General features: G+C 36.1%; 1 protein-coding gene across 11 annotated transcripts in view; it reads left to right on the top strand.

Moving 5' to 3' along the window:
* The window catches only part of COL19A1 (collagen type XIX alpha 1 chain), a 184,504-nt gene that overhangs the window by 143,898 nt on the left and 23,445 nt on the right, over nt 1–17,161 (top strand). For all 11 annotated transcript variants that reach the window (XM_061358584.1, XM_061358576.1, XM_061358581.1 and 8 more), the window contains 15 exons: nt 223–267; nt 382–459; nt 1,759–1,794; nt 1,896–1,949; nt 2,040–2,093; nt 4,432–4,473; nt 5,559–5,612; nt 6,424–6,477; nt 9,655–9,708; nt 10,661–10,714; nt 12,784–12,828; nt 13,449–13,499; nt 13,578–13,622; nt 13,731–13,757; nt 15,059–15,112. In XM_061358584.1, coding sequence (XP_061214568.1) covers nt 223–267; nt 382–459; nt 1,759–1,794; nt 1,896–1,949; nt 2,040–2,093; nt 4,432–4,473; nt 5,559–5,612; nt 6,424–6,477; nt 9,655–9,708; nt 10,661–10,714; nt 12,784–12,828; nt 13,449–13,499; nt 13,578–13,622; nt 13,731–13,757; nt 15,059–15,112 — 747 coding nt within the window. The remainder of the gene's footprint in view (nt 1–222; nt 268–381; nt 460–1,758; nt 1,795–1,895; nt 1,950–2,039; nt 2,094–4,431; nt 4,474–5,558; nt 5,613–6,423; nt 6,478–9,654; nt 9,709–10,660; nt 10,715–12,783; nt 12,829–13,448; nt 13,500–13,577; nt 13,623–13,730; nt 13,758–15,058; nt 15,113–17,161) is intronic.

The raw sequence follows: 17,161 nt of genomic DNA, 5'->3' as shown, positions 1-17,161 counted from the left end.
GTTGTAAATGCAATGAAATATAGTCTAGAAATAGTGCAAGGCGCATACGTGTTCCTAGTGACACTGGTATTAATGAGGAAAATACATGCAAATATTTCATAATTTATTTATAAAGGCTGACTAATTTTGGCAGTAAAATTCAGCTGGTCTCTGATTTCAAAACATAATTTGTGTTTTTTCCCTGCAGTTTTTATTTTTTTATTTTTTTATTATTTTTTTTAGGGTCCCACTGGTATTCCTGGAAACCCAGGTCCACGGGGACCAAAGGTATAACAAATAAATATGTTATTTCTGTTTCTAAAAAAAAGAAAACCAAAAAAGATAATATGCTAGTTTACATTTTCATAACTTTTGTAATTGAAAGCTTTGTACCCTTCTCAGGGAGAAAGAGGACTACCTGGTGTCCAAGGAGCACCTGGGGAGATGGGGCCCCCTGGAATAGGCATTCAGGGATCACCAGTAAGTATATCCCCACCCAGGATTTTGACTTCTCACTGTGCATTGCTGAGAAACTGCAACGATTAAACAAAGCATAGTAGAAATCCATGCCGTGAACTCCCTACTGACTCAGCTCTCAACTCAGCATCTTTTCCCTTTATCTAGACCCAGAAAGATTTAGAGCTAAGTGAGAAATCAAAGCCTTGGAGAACTGAAAGAGTCGTTGACTACTTTACAGATGAGCTTTCTAGGGATGGTGTTCACACATCTTCAGACTGTGTCAGTTTCCAAGCAACAGCTGTTTGCGGTTGTCAGCAAAATCTAGCCTGAGTACTGGTACAAGAGAAGGGGTATGCTTGACATTGGAGACAATGGCTTTTTGAAATCCATGCTGGTACTGGAAGACATAAAGATATGGAAAAGCTGTGGAAGGCTTTGGCTTTGCATCAGCTCCTAGCTTTTGCATTTGTGATGACTGCTAATTACAAGATTAGATTCTACTACTTATAAATGAGAACCTTACAGTGCCAGGTACTGCGCCAGGAAATAATAAAGTCCTGATTTTGCACAGCTTGCTTCTCACATTTCTGTGCAATTTAAATGTAAATGTGAAGTCAATGCAGTCTATCTAGAGCTTTCATACTGAACACCTTGTATAGCAATAACTATTTCACAGTTTCTTTCTCAAGTTTGTTTCTGTTGCCTTTAAATAAAGCCATCTGCAGTATCTTAAGAGTATTCAGTAAAAAAAATTATAATACTGATGGATTAGATGACCGGTGGCATATATTATTATGTGAGTTCTACTGTGGTGAAGACGGCAATCTTTCTGCGGTCCAGGCCAATAGTCAGCTGATTCATTTCATTTTTTTGACAGGACTCAGGTACAGAGGGAGCTGACTAGATAAAGCTGACTAGAGGGTCACAATAAGATCTTAATCTAACATAGTAACCTTAAAAATTATTCAGTTAAAATATTTTCAAACCTGAATTTTTGAAATTATCCATTTGTATTCAAACAATCTTTTTAGTTATTATTATTCAGCTGAATATCAGCTTATCTTACAAAACTCCTAGCTAAATAGCAAGTTTCACCACAGATCAATATTCTTCGATATTACTTGCCCTTAAAAATGGACCTCAGCAAAATCTCAAATTCTCTAATTTTGGCAAAATTAGATTTGGATTCAAAACCAAACTTAGAGAAAATCTTCCTTGCAATGTGAACCAATTCCTCACCTTCAGTACTTTTTTTTTAATGTTGTTAATCTCCCTTATCTGAAAAAGTGTAACTATTGATTATTTGGAGTTTTCTTGCAGGGTCCTGTAGGTCCAGCTGGATCAGCAGGTATGCAGGTAAGATATACATTTGTTCTTTCTTATCAAAAAATTAATTAAGTTCAAGAAGTTTAGACTAAAAGAATTCTTAAATCCTAAATAATCTTTCCTGCTTTTAGGGCCCTAGAGGACCCCCAGGATTACCAGGAACTCCGGGTACCCCTGGTATTAACGTAAGTGACAGTTCTTTATATATATACTGCGAAAAGTAATGTGTCCCTTGTCAATGCTTTAAGGCCATCAAATTTTATCTTTGTTTCTAGGGTGCTCCAGGAAGAGATGGAAAGCCAGGACTACCAGGCCCTCCAGGTGACCCTGTACGTATACATAGAGAGCTTGTGCATAAGCTTTGGTGCAAATACTTTAAAGAGGTGACATAACCTAGCAAATCTAGACATTCAATTGTTTAATTTAAAAAAGGCAGATTTCTGGTTTTGGAAGGTAAACTTTTTGAGAAATACAGGAAAGCAGTTATGTTATATACCTTGGCCTCAAGAAAACTTTGAGTCTGTCCCCATGATGTTTTGATAAGCAAGCAAAAGCTGTTTTTGAAGTAATTGCCATATAGTTGATGATTACCAAAATATATTATAGGAGTGTCTATCACCAGATTACTGTCAATTTTGGAAAGAGAGGTCTCTAACATGCTTAGTTCTTGTCAGTGATTTGATTAGGAAAAGTAGATGTAAAATCTGCGATTGAACTGGGAAAGATTGCTAGCGTTTTGAAGATACAATCAAAACTTAATATTCAGGGACAGTCTGAAGTCAACAAGATTAAACACGAGAAAATGAGCATAAAGTGCTTGATAAGAAAAAAACAAAATCCTTTGGAAGACATAGTGCACTGCAAATTAAATGTAAGTGAATAACTGATGCCACTGCTAAACAGGCAGGTCTGCTAACAGGAGAATTATTTCCTTTTGCCCTCTTCAAATACTCTTCTCTTTGGAGAGAACGTTTTTAAAGAAAGATGTAGCCTGCAAGAGTAAGCCAGAGAGTTAAGGCCATTTTAACACTTTCAGAAGGCCAGCATATATCAGAGAATACATAATTACATTAGATTTTCATTCTGTATATAAAATGTCTTCAACTAATTCTTCTTTCTTTATTATTATTATTAAAATTATTTTATTTCATGTGTTCCCTGATATATGTCATTACTCGGAGTTCAGCATATGCAACTACGAATCTACAGTATGTTTGCAGCTAGGCTGGACTTGCTGTATATACAGAGCAGATGAACTGTACAGCACAAACGTGGTAGGCTTGCTCTCATACCTGGTTTGCCCTTGCAGCTGGATGTTAGGGCCTTTTCACATTAAGGGCTTGGGGGGCTGTAACATAGAATGGTACTGTAGCTAAAATAAGAATGTTAGAAACAAAGAGAGACTGGGGAAACGTTTGTGTAGTTCAGCAGAAAGCCAAACAGGGAATATAGTTATAACCTGCCTATCTGTAAAATGTCACAAGGAGAAGGATGAAAAGTCAGGCCCTATAGAGATGTTGTTGTTATTTTTAAGCCTTGTTACATGTTTTTAAGAGCAGGTGATGCTGTCTGTGTACAGATTACCTTTATGCAGAGGATGGACTTCATACCTTTACATAGTTATGTCCTTAAGTTGTATTAGGTGGCTGTCTCACCATAGAAAACTTGGTATAGTTTCAAAGGTGCCGATGCTACCTGTAAATGGCGAACTTATGGTTAAACATGTTCAGCAGTGTTTCTCTCGACCTTGTGTTTGATACCCGTTGCCACCAACTGACAGTCCAACAGGTTTTTTACATTTGCTACAAAAGTGCTCACTTTTTACTTTGTTCTTCAAGATAGAAATGACTGAAACAGACTGAACAATTAATAAATTTTGGATGTGTCTAGTTTTATAGTATGCCCAGGGCTATTTTTGCTTCAGCATTTACAAGAAGAAATGAACATTGGTAATTGAAGAGTCCATTTGTGAGTGAAGCTGATACCCAGTGCAATCAATTTTTAAAGGAAGTCTTTAAATATAAGTTTAATGGCAGCTCTTGGAAATCCAAAATATATTGCAGTGAACTGTAAATCTGTTGATTGAGCTTCAAATAGGTTATCTTTAGTATTGGTAGCAATTTAGCTATGGCACCACAGAGTGGTGTAGCTCGATTATTTCTGATAGCTGAGTTAGTTTATTGAAGTTAGCTTTGGCATCTCCCCATTTTGTGCTACAGTTCACAGTAGAGTCAAAGCCTAGGAGAAAGGAGAATTAGAACATTTGAAGATAATCAGGTGAGAATAGTCTGTGAGACTTCCCAGTAGTGGTAAATTGTTGATGGTATGCTACATAATAATATATTAATACTACTTCTAAATTAAATTTACTGTGTTCTAGAGATGCACTATTGTCATGCTTTAAGGAGCTTGATTGAAGTTGATTGAAGTTATAATAAGAATGTGTCTCCCTCAAGTGTGCACATTGTTAGGTTGGATAGAGAGCAATATTTAACTATATTTGGAACCCTTATTTTTCTTTTACATTTGTATAAAAATGCGCTTCAGCCAATATATATATATAACCAGTTATGTGTATAACAGTATAAAGTTTAGAAGCAATGAGAACCCATCAGAGTTGGTAGCATTCTATAAAACATGAACTGTGGCTTCCTTTTTTAATTTCAGATTGCACTGCCACTTGTGGGAGATATGGGTGCTATACTGAAGGTAAACATTTTCAGATATAAATAAATATTTTTTTTTACTATAAGCATGCTTTTTAAACCAGAGTATGCACTTGAGAGTTTGGATATGTTCAGTTTTGACCTACTGAGCTAGCCTAAATTAATATTGAGGTTTTATTGATTTTTTAATTATTTATTTAAAAATACTCAAAAAATGTATTTTATAGGAATTTCATAAAATAGCATTTGAATGGTACATGAGGCCATGTACTAGGTATGAAGTGCCAGCAGATATGAGTAGCCAGCAGGTGCCTGTTCAGCACATCCAATCCACAGTATGAATTGCTACAGGTATACCTCATTCTTTGTTTTACTTTGTAGCGTTAATATTGGTAATATATCAAGTGGAGAAAATAGTCTAGAATTTCTAAGGTATTACTTTTAAAATAATAAAATTTGAAGTGATCTTCAGTATTCCCAAATTAAAAGTGTGATCAGGAGGATTTCAATATGAAAAGCGTGGATCATTTCCTAGAAAAGTGATCAACCTATTCTACCATCCTTTATTAATACACGTACTTAGGTTTTATTGACCTTCTCATTTATAAATTTGATTTAAGTTTAGGTCTGTCTTTCATTTTTCCCCCTGATTGTCAGTACTCTCTCTTAACAGTTCTTTTCCTTATGCTTCATTCTTCATTACTCAGTGTTTTGTGGTTAGCATCTCTGTAAGATTTGCTGCAAAATGCTTCTTTCAACAAACCAGATATCATTTACTTTAAAGTAACTATACATTTAAAGCTGGTGAGAGCAACAAGTATACTTATCCTACCTGATCCTTAAAAGGGAGAAGATTTGGTCTTCCCAAACACAGGCATGTCTGGGACTACTCAGATCAGTCATTTATGAGTCCTCTCAAAATGCATTTGTTAGCATAGTTTCAGTAGAGTGTGTGAGAGACGGGGAGGGAAAAAAGTATATAGTGTAGAAGAGATAAAGGACTGAAGGTAAAGCTTTGATGTAGAATGATTGGATGGTCAGAAAGGCGGGAAGGAAGCAGTCTGTCAGACCTTCTGCCTATGTCATAAAAACGGTTATTTTTCACTTTGCTTTCTATGTGTCCCTCAGGGTGATCCTGGCACAAGAGGTCCTCCAGGCATCCCTGGTAGAGAAGGGCCAAAGGTAAGTTTTGAAGAGTGTTTCACATTGCTTTGTTAGTTATTAAAAGGCCAGACTCTTACCCCTGACAGCCTTGACTTTTTTGTCTGAATCCTATCCCTGTGGCATCTGAGCAGCTTAAAGGTTATTTTAACTGTTCAGCCCTCTTCCTATGTCACTTCAGCTTTCCTTTCAGGAAAGTGAGCAAAATAGCCTGAATGGAGTCCCACACCACGGTAACTTTTCTCTGTCTTGCATCCATTAAAGCTAGCTCAAATTTGACTGTTCATTAGTGCATTGCTATCTACAGGATTATTTTAGGTGACTCAGGCAGGCAAGAATCCAGCAGTGAAGAAAACCACCTGTGTCTCTTTCAAGTGTGCAACATCTGGACCACCCTTTGCCTTTGCCCCATATTCCAGTGGGATTAGCACAACTGTTTTTCTGAGACTTGAAGTTCCACTGATGCCAATCAAAATTCTGCTTCACTGTAACTGGATCAAGTACTACATGGGGCATATAGATATCTCCTACAGTTGAGCCTAATTGCATGAAAGTGTTGTTCTCTGTTTTGGGAAACATTTAAGTTCTTTGCTATTACTTATATGTCTGCTCTTGGCTAGTTTGCCTATTAGGAAATGAACCACACGTTGCCTTTCACCTTGATGGAAGGCATATTCTAAAGATTTCAGGTAGTATTGAGCATTTTTATCTGTTTAAGCACTATTGTTATAAGGGCTTTATGTATTAAATGCAGGGCATAAAATGCCCTAGAGAGCATGAAATTCATTGTTTGCTAATAGAAAGTATTTGTTTGAATGTTACATTTTCATAGGGAAGCAAAGGTGAACGTGGATTTCCTGGGCTTGCTGGAGAGAAAGGTGATGAGGTAAAGTTATTTCATTTTTATAATGGTTGCATTCTTATCTGAACCTGAATGAAGATTGAGACTGACAGTGAAATGTACAGTGTTATTCAATTCTTTAAAACTGCTGAGATACTAATGTATTGCTCTAAATACATTCTGAATTTTCAACAAGATTAATCGGCTGAGAAAGTTGGGGCTGTTCAGCCTGGAGAAGAGAAGGCTGTGTGGAGACCTCATAGCAGCCTTCCAGTACTGAAGGGGGCCTATACGGATGCTGGGGAGGGACTCTTCATTAGGGACTGTAGTGATAGGACAAGGGGTAATGGGTTAAAACTTAAACAGGGGAAGTTTAGATTGGAGGAAATTCTTTCCTGTTAGGGTGGTGAGGCACTGGAATAGGTTGCCCAGGGAGGCTGTGAATGCTCCATCCCTGGCAGTGTTCAAAGCCAGGTTGGACGAGGCCTTGGGTGATATGGTTTAGAGCGAGGTGTCCCTGCCCATGGCAGGGGGGTTGGAACTTGATGATCTTAAGGTCCTTTCCAACCCTAACTGTTGTATGATTCTATGATTCTATGATTCAATTAAATAACATCAGTTTAATTTTTGTCTGAGGATTCTTGCTCATTTGTGTATTATAAAGCCTCACATACATGTAAATGCTTATTTTTAAGAGTGTAGCATAGAGCAATAAATAGACAAATGCCAAATGTTTTCAGAAAATACTTCATGTTTTATAACTTATTTGCTTATATTGTGCTAGTTCCCCTTTAGAATTCATTTTCAAAAACTTTCCATTAGGCAAATACTGTGATGGGAACGGTTGTAGCAGCCATTACTACTAAGTGGAAACTGGAAAATATTTGAAGAGACTGAATTTAAAATATTTACAGTATTTTCCATCATATGGTGTATTCTTGGAGTTATTTTTATGTTGTTGTGAAGAAGGGAAAAAGTTATGTCACTTGTGGTGCTAAATCCAAAATAGCTGCTGTACTTTCAATTTTAAATTGAAATATTTGCAATTAACAAGAGCAGTCTCTGTCAATAAATAAATAAATAAAAATTAATCACCTAAGCAGAAGCTATTAAAGAAATTAATCCAACTAAATACATTAATTTTGAATAAATTTCAGGATCTTTGGTTTTCAAAAGTAAATAGTTAAATGAGTAAAAAAACAAAGATGTGGCAGAATCATTAAATATGTATTCCTGCTAGTGCTCTGCCCCAGAATTTAGAAGACTATCAGCCTAAAGTGTCAGGCTTATTTTTCCTTTTATTTTTACACAATCGATACAGCTCATTCTGTCTTTGTTTCTTAAAAGCAAGTGACTCCTGAATTTGGATTTAGAACATGTACCTTAAAATGATGGTGAAGGCTACAAGTAAAGCACAAGCAGAATTTTACTTTAAAAATAAATAGGAATGAAACACATCCTTTGTTTGCCCTACATGGTACTTGTGGAGTTCAACCCTAGCAAGTCTGAGGCATTATCAAAGCAGTTTCAACAATTTAGATACTATTTAACTGCTGGGAACCAAGTGAAACATTAAGGCAATTAAGAATGTAATAAGGAAAAGTCATGATTATAACTGGCAGTTAGTTTTTTTAAAAGGACTCCAGAGTAAATAAATTCCAATCATTTTTTTTTTATTATTATTGATTCAGCAGCGTGCCATACTGTGTTAGTAAGTTTCCATTTACATGCTTCTTCAGTTTGATAGTTGGTTAGCTGCTTAGGTCTACGTTTTCAGTGTTTAGCAGCAGCTTTTGATTATGAGATTATGAGAGTGCAAGCGAATTTATTTTCAGAAAAAATGAAAGAGTTTCTGAAGTTTAAAGGTAACCTTTTTCTACAAATTTATGAATTTTATTCTCATTTTTATGATTTAGTTAACATGGGAATGGGAAGAGAGATTGAGAAGCCCACCTGAAACTCTTTGAAATACGTTCATTAGCTTCCATGTGCTTTTGAATAGCCCTTTAATCTTTGTTGAAACTTAGTTCTCTTCCTTTTTAAAAGATTCATTTCTCCAGGGGAGGATTTTTCTAACATCAGTGGTAAGAATTACAGAAAATGTTCCTTTGGCTTCATATTCATTTTTCAGGTGACTGTATCATCACAGTTAAGTAACTCAAAATGAGCAGTTGGATTGCCAATCTGAAAAGGTGCAGAGGTGGACCAATGTCCTCTATGTGTAGCAGCAAGAAAAGGAAATTAATGTCTCTCCATCTCTGCATCTTTCCTGATTTATTTCTGCCTGAAGTTTTTCCTTCAGTATCTCCCTCAGAGCTCTTATTTCAGGACTTGTGTCCTCTCTGGTTTTCCAGACTACCCCTTTAGCTGTGCCTTCTTAAACACTGCATTTAATATAAGGAGAAGACCTTTTCTGATGTCACTCCTCTTGTCAGAGTGTAGGCACTCTGTGCAGATAAACTGAACCACTGTTTGGAAGGGACTAATTTCCCTTTGTGACTTATAGGGGTCACCGAAAGTGATTAGCTGTCATTAGTACGTGACCTGTACCTGCCTAAAATTGCATCTAAGCCTGGTGTGGTAGAAGAAAGACTTAAGTGACATGCAGGCTTGTCTCCAATCCTAGCTGTATCCACTGTAGTAAGCTGCACACCTGTATGTTTAGTAAGTGGATACCAGAACCCATCAATTTCCAGACAGCTGAATACAAAAAGATCAGGAAAGTATTTCATTAAATACTATGAAAAACGTCATGTTCTGTTATCTAAAAGGCAAAAGCTATAAATCAAGCAGAAAGCACCTTTGCATTTAGATACCATTAAGTAAAATTGAGAAAGCTGAGTATTTGTCTTCTCGCCAGAAAAAAAAAAAAAAAAAAACCTTTCATGATAGAAAATAGAAAACTATTCTCTAAGAAAAAAAAAAAAGATGTTATTTTCTGCACAATTAAAGACAAAATGATACAGAGGACATGAGCTAACCATGTGAAAGATTGAAGGACAAGTGTTGTCAGTCAAGCAAGAAGCTGCCTCTAGCATTGTTCAATGATAATCTCTTCTTTGCATGGTGGGGTTGACTTTTTTCATTCCTAAAAATACTGCCAACCTTTTAGATAAAAGTGTGCTTTAGTATAGTTTATAGTACTGCTAAACATGCTGGATATAAGTAGCTTCCAAGTAGTAAGTGGGAGAGGAAGTCCTCATATGCTCTTTTAATTTCCAGGGCCTTCAAGGTGCTCCTGGACTGCCAGGCATTCCAGGACCCAGTGGACCTTCTGTAAGTATGAGATATCACCTGTGATCTAACCTATCTCTGCAGAGGTTTCTGTAGCTATCTAGTAAAACTTCACATTCTTAGCTCCTTGTCCTGTCTTTTGGCTTTTCAGATAGTAATAATACAATCTTGCCCATAGTGGTTCTAATAAAAGAAACTATGTTGTGAGTTGATGTTACTAAAAATACTGTCATTGTCTGGGCTCAAAGTTTATGTAACTTAAATGGGCTTGGAGTATTGGCATTACTAGAGACTCTGTGAAGTTAAATGACTTATGATGTGCATACTTGCAGTTAATGATGTATTTGTACCAAGTTACAGTAATATTGTTAGTAATAAAAATCTAAAAATAATTCCAGCTAGGCATTCTGAAAACATTTAATGTTGAAACCAAGTAATCAGTTGGTTTCATAACTGCAGAAGTATAAGAATAAGCTAGAAATATTTCAAGTCACCAAAAACTATAATTAAAAATGTTGATATTTCTGGGAAAACTACTTTTGAAGGTTTTTTTTAACTTTATTTTTGACATATTGGACGGGGTTACGTTAGTCTGATCATTATGATTATATGAATTTCTAGGTTGCTGATGATACTGAGGCTTCCCTGCTTTTAAAAATTGTAACCCATTTAGGAATTTTAATGTGCAATATGTAAATTGACATTTCAGCAGTAAAATATGATTCTTAGCAGTATTGAAAGGTCCTATTAAGGTAGTGCATTTAGTCTGCAAAGGTGAAAATGCAACTGCAAACACAAGTTTTATCCTTCAAAGGGCTAATCAAAAGGACACAGCTGTGGTATCAAACAGAAGAGAACTACTTAAGCCTGGAGGAGAAGCATAGTTAAATTTAAATGACCTTCAAGGAGTAAAAGATTTAAAAACTGAGCTCTGATGCAAAAATACTGTGTTTCATTGTTTCTTAACTAATATAACCAATACTGAATTGTGCAGGGAGTCACAGGAAGACCTGGACATCCCGGGCCAGCAGGGTCAAAAGGCGAAAAGGTATTCCTGCTTTCTAGTCTTGGCAAAAATCTATGCAGGTTCTGCAATCCCATTATACTCCAATGTTTTTGGGTTTTTTTTTAATATAGAGTGCAAACAAGAGCTTGATGTATGTTTTCAAATTAATTTTTATTTGTGTCCTAATGCAAGTGCTTTTCCCCCCCAAATGTACTATGGGCTTATATATTGAAGCATAGTCCTTGTGGTGTATGTAAGTTGCAGGGAATGTGCTCTAAGTATGACATACTATATAGAATTTAGGAAAGTGAAAATACATTTGTGAAATAGTATATTGACTGGTTACTACTCACTCTTCTTCTAATTCTTTTACCACTATTTTAGTCAAAAGTAATTACATAAAAGTGCTTCACAAGTACTGAAAGTTATTGAGTATAAGGTACTCTGCTAAAATACAGAACCTTCCTTTATACTTAATTTACACTCCTACAGCACTGCTTTTGGTCAGTGTTTTACGTGTTCTTTTATCAGGCACTGGATATTATTGATTATAACGAAGAGATCAAATTCATTCCTTAGGCACCTCAGATCAATGAAATGCAGCAGACACAAACTTAGTTTGTTGCAAAATATTTTCTGGCACAAGTTCTCCATTTTGCATATGAATACAGTTTTCTGATCTTTTTTTCAACTTCAGCCTGGATTTTCCAGGCATAGCACTGTCACATCAAGGTATACGATCCTACTAATATTCTACAAAACCTTATCTCTGGTATGAGTAACAAAGGAAATTATTTTGTAAAGCTCTGAAATTATTTCGGTATAGAAACTGATTGAAAGCTGTTTCCTTGCAGGCTATAATAGAAAACTTTACCACACATTTTCTTTTTGTGTAACCAGTTGGTTCCTTGTTTACAGTTCACACATAGGTGGGAATGACAAGCCACTGCTGTATAACTAGTGTCTCATCAATCAAAAAGGGCAGAAGTCAGATGGCTGAAGAGTGATGAAGTAAACTGAAATATAGTCAGAATCACTTGCTGCTTCTCCTTCATCTGATGAATATGTTTGAGAAATCATATAATATGCTTTCTAAATTAGAGTATTTTAATTTCCCATGAAGTACTCCAGATCACTCATGGAGGCTGATAGTTTCTATCCATTAGCAGGGCCATTTGGAAATTATCTTTGTATAAACATTTAATTACAGTTATATTCTTCTATGCATTTTTCCAGTGAGCTAATTATTGCTATTGAACATTTAGCTTGCCTTTTGCTACCCTAAGAATTTTGAATATGCAGCCTGAGTATCTCACTGAGTTATGTTTAATAAGGTGCAGTGAAGTCAGTGAAAAATTCTGGCAAATTTATTCCACATTATACAGTGTTTTTAACTGGATTGTAGAGATGAGACTTTGAAAAGATCTGGTTGGGGAAATTCGATGTCGAAACCTTTGCAACTCTGCACTGTTCAGAATCTCCACCATTCTGCTGGGGCAAAAACTCAGAAGCTTTTTTTTTTTTTTAATGTAAGAAGTAATTCAGTGCACATCAGCAGAACACACTGAGGATGCACAGATGAATATTCAAAAATAAAACCCCCAAGAAATATATTAATTGTATACCTAAATAAAGATCTTTATTTTCATTCAGTGTGTTCTAAATAAACTGAACTTCTGAAACTGTAGCTTTTTTGTATTTACCTGTGAATGATCAACCGAAGATTAGCTTTTGCAAAATAGTGGACAAAACATAAAATTTATGTTAACTTTTATCTACCAGTTGCTTAGAAATTTATACCTTTTCCCTTCCTCTGTCTCCTGGTGTTTGTGAAATGTTTCACAACCCAGGTTACCACTACTGTTTTGCCACAAGGAAGTTACTACAATAAAGCTTCAAGTAACGAACAAAATAAAAAACTTAAAGTAACAATTCCTAACTTTCCTAAAGCTTAAGTAGGAGCTGGGCAGGAAAATTTAGTCTTGATACTAGCTGCTCATATTGACTGTACCTCTTGTTTATTGTCATTATGGTCGTTATAGCTTGGGTATGGAATAGATCTGTACGTTAAGTTACAGTAAATGAGTTACGTGAATCTCTTGCTGTACTAGGGTAGTGAAGGTTCTCCTGGGCAACCTGGACCACCTGGGCCTCCGGTGAGATATTTTCTGGTTCATATTTTGAATGTTATACTAGGAACAATGCACCTGTGGGTAAAGTGTAACATAATAGAAAGAATTGACTGTCAATCTAATATGTATTAATAATGCAAGAAGACAAGTCTTTTTGGAAAAGGTTTCTGTAGTCTTTTTTCTTTGATTCATCAGGGAATAATTTCAGTTCAATAAAACCATCCTAGAAACTTAGTCAGTTGAGTTAACCTTAGTACTCAGTATTACTAGAGTAATTTATGCAGCTTGGGTACCTGAAATTAGGGAACTCAGGGAACCTAGAGAAAGTCCATGGAGCTCACTGGACTCCAAATTAACTGGAATAGTACCTAACACAAAATCAATTCTGGAGAATTAGGATAATAATAATATCAAAGTGTAACATCCACTGGGTTTACAGGTTGCTTGTTTTGTAATTTAAAAATAAGGCCCAAGCTCATCAGTATGTATCTTATGTTCTTGCTGAAGTGTCTAGAAGCCTTGAAAAGTTGTTTGAGAATGAAAATAATGCCACAGCTTTACTGAGCTAGAGGGCTTAAACAGGGCAAGAATTCTCTCTTTATAATTCATAGTTGTGATGCTTACTTGGTATTTATGTTTTAAAGGGTATGCCTTACAATGAAAGAAATGGAATGAGCAGCTTATATAAACTCCAGGTATTTCTCTTTAATATTTTTGTTTTCCAATCAATACCTCATTCTAGCCCAACTCAACTTTTAAACTTGCTGTTACAGGGAGGTGTGAGTGTTGCTAGTTATCCAGGCCCACCAGGACCTCCCGTAAGTATTAACAGAAAAATAATTTCTAATAGGTAATACCAAAAAATATCATCATATTGTGTGAATTTGGGTTTTTTTTAATTGTGTTTCCACTTCATTTATTTGCAGGGTCCCAAAGGAGATCCTGGCACAGTGGTATGTATGTATTTTTTGATCATGTTAGAGATCTCACCAAGTACTTTAACACAATTGTAGTCACAAGGGTAGAAGAGTCCCTTGATAGTGTTTAGCAGGTAGCTTACCTCCTGCAAAATCAGTTCATCTGAAAAAGCCTTTTTAATTTCCAGGCTTGTGAATTTTGTAATTTCTGGTTACAAGTTGTAAGTGATAATATAATGAATGACTGAACATAGTATTAACTACTTGTGGATTCATCTCTGCTGAGCTGTCCCTGGATATATCTAAGAATAAAGAATGTGAAATAAAAGTAGAAAATATCTTAAGAGCTATTAGATTGTTCTCAACATTAAATTTGAAAGCGGTAAGGGAGAAAGAACAGTGTGCTACATTATGGTAGCCAGTAACAACTAACAGTTAATGTTTTCTTTGTAAATGGCATGATGGTTAACTACAGTATGCTCACACTGCTTCTGGTGAGCAAGATGGTGATCATGGGAGCTCCTATACCCCTCAGATACGTGTTTTGGCATTCAAGAGCAGCTTAGTTTATCTTTTTGATATTTTTTTCCTGTAAGAGTTGTGTTATGTACTTTTCATGTGATCTGTCTGTAAACAATTATGGGGTGGAATGACAACTAGTGGAAGAATCTTGGGAAGTTGCATAGGGCTAACTGCCAGCAGAAGGTAGATCCAAATCTTGACTGAGTGTCCATTTTTCCCAAGGTCTTTGACATGTGTGTAACTTGGCTTTATAATAGAGAAACTATATTTGTCATTAGCTTGTGCCCTGTCACTATTGTTCATAACCTTCTAATCTACATTTTATACTGATTTCTCGCCTGGAGCATGTTTTTGCCACAGAAAAGCTTCAAGGCCTACACAGTGTCCTAGTCTGTGTGTCCCTTGCTGCAGAGTAAGCTTTTTTTAGGGAACAGAGCACAGAATTCCTTGGGGGTTGGTTCTCTGGTTGACAGTATATGATTACATGTTTGGACCCTACTGCCTGGAGGTGCTTTAGAGCTGACTGTGGCTTGCAAGAACACTGTGGGGAGTCTTCTGGATTACATTCTTCATCAAAATTAAAGCTGTTGAATCCAATATTCACACAGTGTCTCTGGGAAAAGCTTATATTTACAGATCACTAAAACAGGGCATAACAAAATCTGTTAACCTGGTAACTGGTTAGCTGTTTTACTAATGTCAAGTTAAATAATTTTTTTCTCAAAGTCTGCTGTTGCTTGTTGTTCAACGTTTCTCATGTAGAGTACAGAAATTCTAATGTATGCAATCTTTTTAATTGAAAAAATAATAATCAGGGAGACCCAGGACCAATGGGATTACCAGGACTGGAAGGACTCCCAGGGGAAAAGGTAGGACTCTTAAAAAGAAGTCATGGCTTCTTAGTGGCAATTATCTGCATCTAAATGTTTTCTGAAACCTTGTTTTTTGAATCTTTTTTTTGTGGTGTAAGTTACAGTTTCAGCTTGAAAAACCACTTGTATGTTTATCTGTATTTCCTTTTTTTGCTTTACTGTGGATCTAAATCACCGAACATAAAATTTCACTTTCTACAAATGGAAAATTGTGTGCAGGGGGTCTTGTAATATTTGATTTTCTTAACTTGATAGAATGCTACTGTATACTATATTATATGTAGTATATACTATATATAACTATATTACTTCATAGTAATATAGCTAACATGTTCCTAACTATGGTCACTACTTCATGTTCTCTAGACATTGTCTTAGGCTTACAGTCCATCTGTCTTGTTCAAAGAGTATAAATGGCAGTATAAGTTCAGATGAGTATAAAGATACAGAAAAGAGTTGAAATGGAGGGAGAGACCAGTTCCGTACAGTTCTTGTTGTATGAATCCTGCTTCAAATTGAGCAGAACACTCTTTTCTTGGACTGTTGTTCATTATTCTATAAAAGGGACCTTGTATTGTTTTTGCTCTTGTTGCGCACTTTACTGTGTGTATGATACCACTGTAGCACATCCTGAAATGTATCATATTCTGCACCTCCTTCCTGTGGTTCAAGTCTGTGTTCCAGAACTAGGAAATGTCCCTTTCCTTCAGTTGGTGGCATGTTTCAGCATTTCCCTTACTTTCACTGAAAGTGAACTTTCAGTAAGTTCACTTACTCCACTGGTTGTGGAGGCTGATATGAATTTAGAGAAAAGCTTGTCATGAAATGCTGAAAAATTCAAGATTTTGCTGTTCATTTCTAAATATGGCAAAGTACACAAAATCAGTGGAGAAATGAAAAAATCTGTATATATGTTTTCTGTCAGTGAAAGCAGACTTTGCCCATGGATTATAAATTTAAGAAAAAAAGTTTTTTTAATTGAATATTTATTCCGCTTTTTTAATTACATGTGTTTCAATGATTCATATGCAAATAGCTTCCTGAAACTTATTTTTCACCAAAAAACAATGTAAATTCAAATTTTCTCTCTCAAAATCACTGCACATTACTCCTACTTTTGCAGACTGGTGATTGAAAAGATCTAAAGTAGCTGTCTATACTAGATGTTACATGAGCTGATTCTTGCTCTGGAAGACTACAATTTACAAGCAGTTAAAGACTAATCTGATTTCAAATGAACAATCACAGTGAAATATTACTGGTTTAACTGAGACAAAGTGGGGACAAGAATTAAATAGAGAATAACCAATGGAGCAGATTATATAAACAAGCTTAGTGAGCGTTTGGCCGTTTTCCAAAATAAAAATATCTTTTCCTTAGCTAAATTGGTCACATTTCTGATGCAAATAAATGAACAGAGGCACAGGGTCTGCCTGCTAGCAGCCTAGTACATGCTGGTTTTTAATTTAGAGCTATTGGATACCTCTGTGTACCATCGTCCCCAGGCAGTACTGGCTGTAATTTCATGGTAATTTTGTGAACTGCCCTAAGGACTTTGTGTCCTTGGGGTAAAATTTCCTTTCCCTTAGCTATGCTGACGCAGTGGTTTGTGCAACCATGCTGCAACTCACATTGCTGGAAGGACCAAAATAACTCTTAAAAGACAAATGTTGCAAGGGAAGTGTTAGGAATTTGTAGCTCCACTGTCATAGCCAATATATAGGGAAAACACCACAATACAAATTCTGGGTCCTGAACAACCACAGGGATAGAATGCAGAGCTCCAGCCAGTATACCCTTGTAAATACACTCCATGCTCACGTGTTTTTGAGGTGCATGTTGTGTTTCTCACTGAGAGGTTGTTGTGGTTTAACCCCAGCCAGACAGCTTGTGCACTCACTCCCCCCCTTCTTACCCTCCCCCTACTCCTGGAGAATCAGAAAGAATCCAACTCCCACGGGTTGAGATAAGAACAATTTAGTAACTAAGGTATAACACAAATCACTACTGCTACCACCAATAATAATAATGATAAAGAAAATAACA

This window comes from Neopsephotus bourkii, unplaced genomic scaffold, assembly GCF_033783945.1.
Source record: "Neopsephotus bourkii isolate Nb327-2 ecotype Australia unplaced genomic scaffold, CSIRO-AGI_Nbou_v1 NB_947, whole genome shotgun sequence".
Classification (NCBI taxonomy): domain Eukaryota; kingdom Metazoa; phylum Chordata; class Aves; order Psittaciformes; family Psittacidae; genus Neopsephotus; species Neopsephotus bourkii.
The sequence above is the reverse complement of the archived record's forward strand: the minus strand, read 5'-3'. Positions and strand labels throughout refer to the sequence as shown.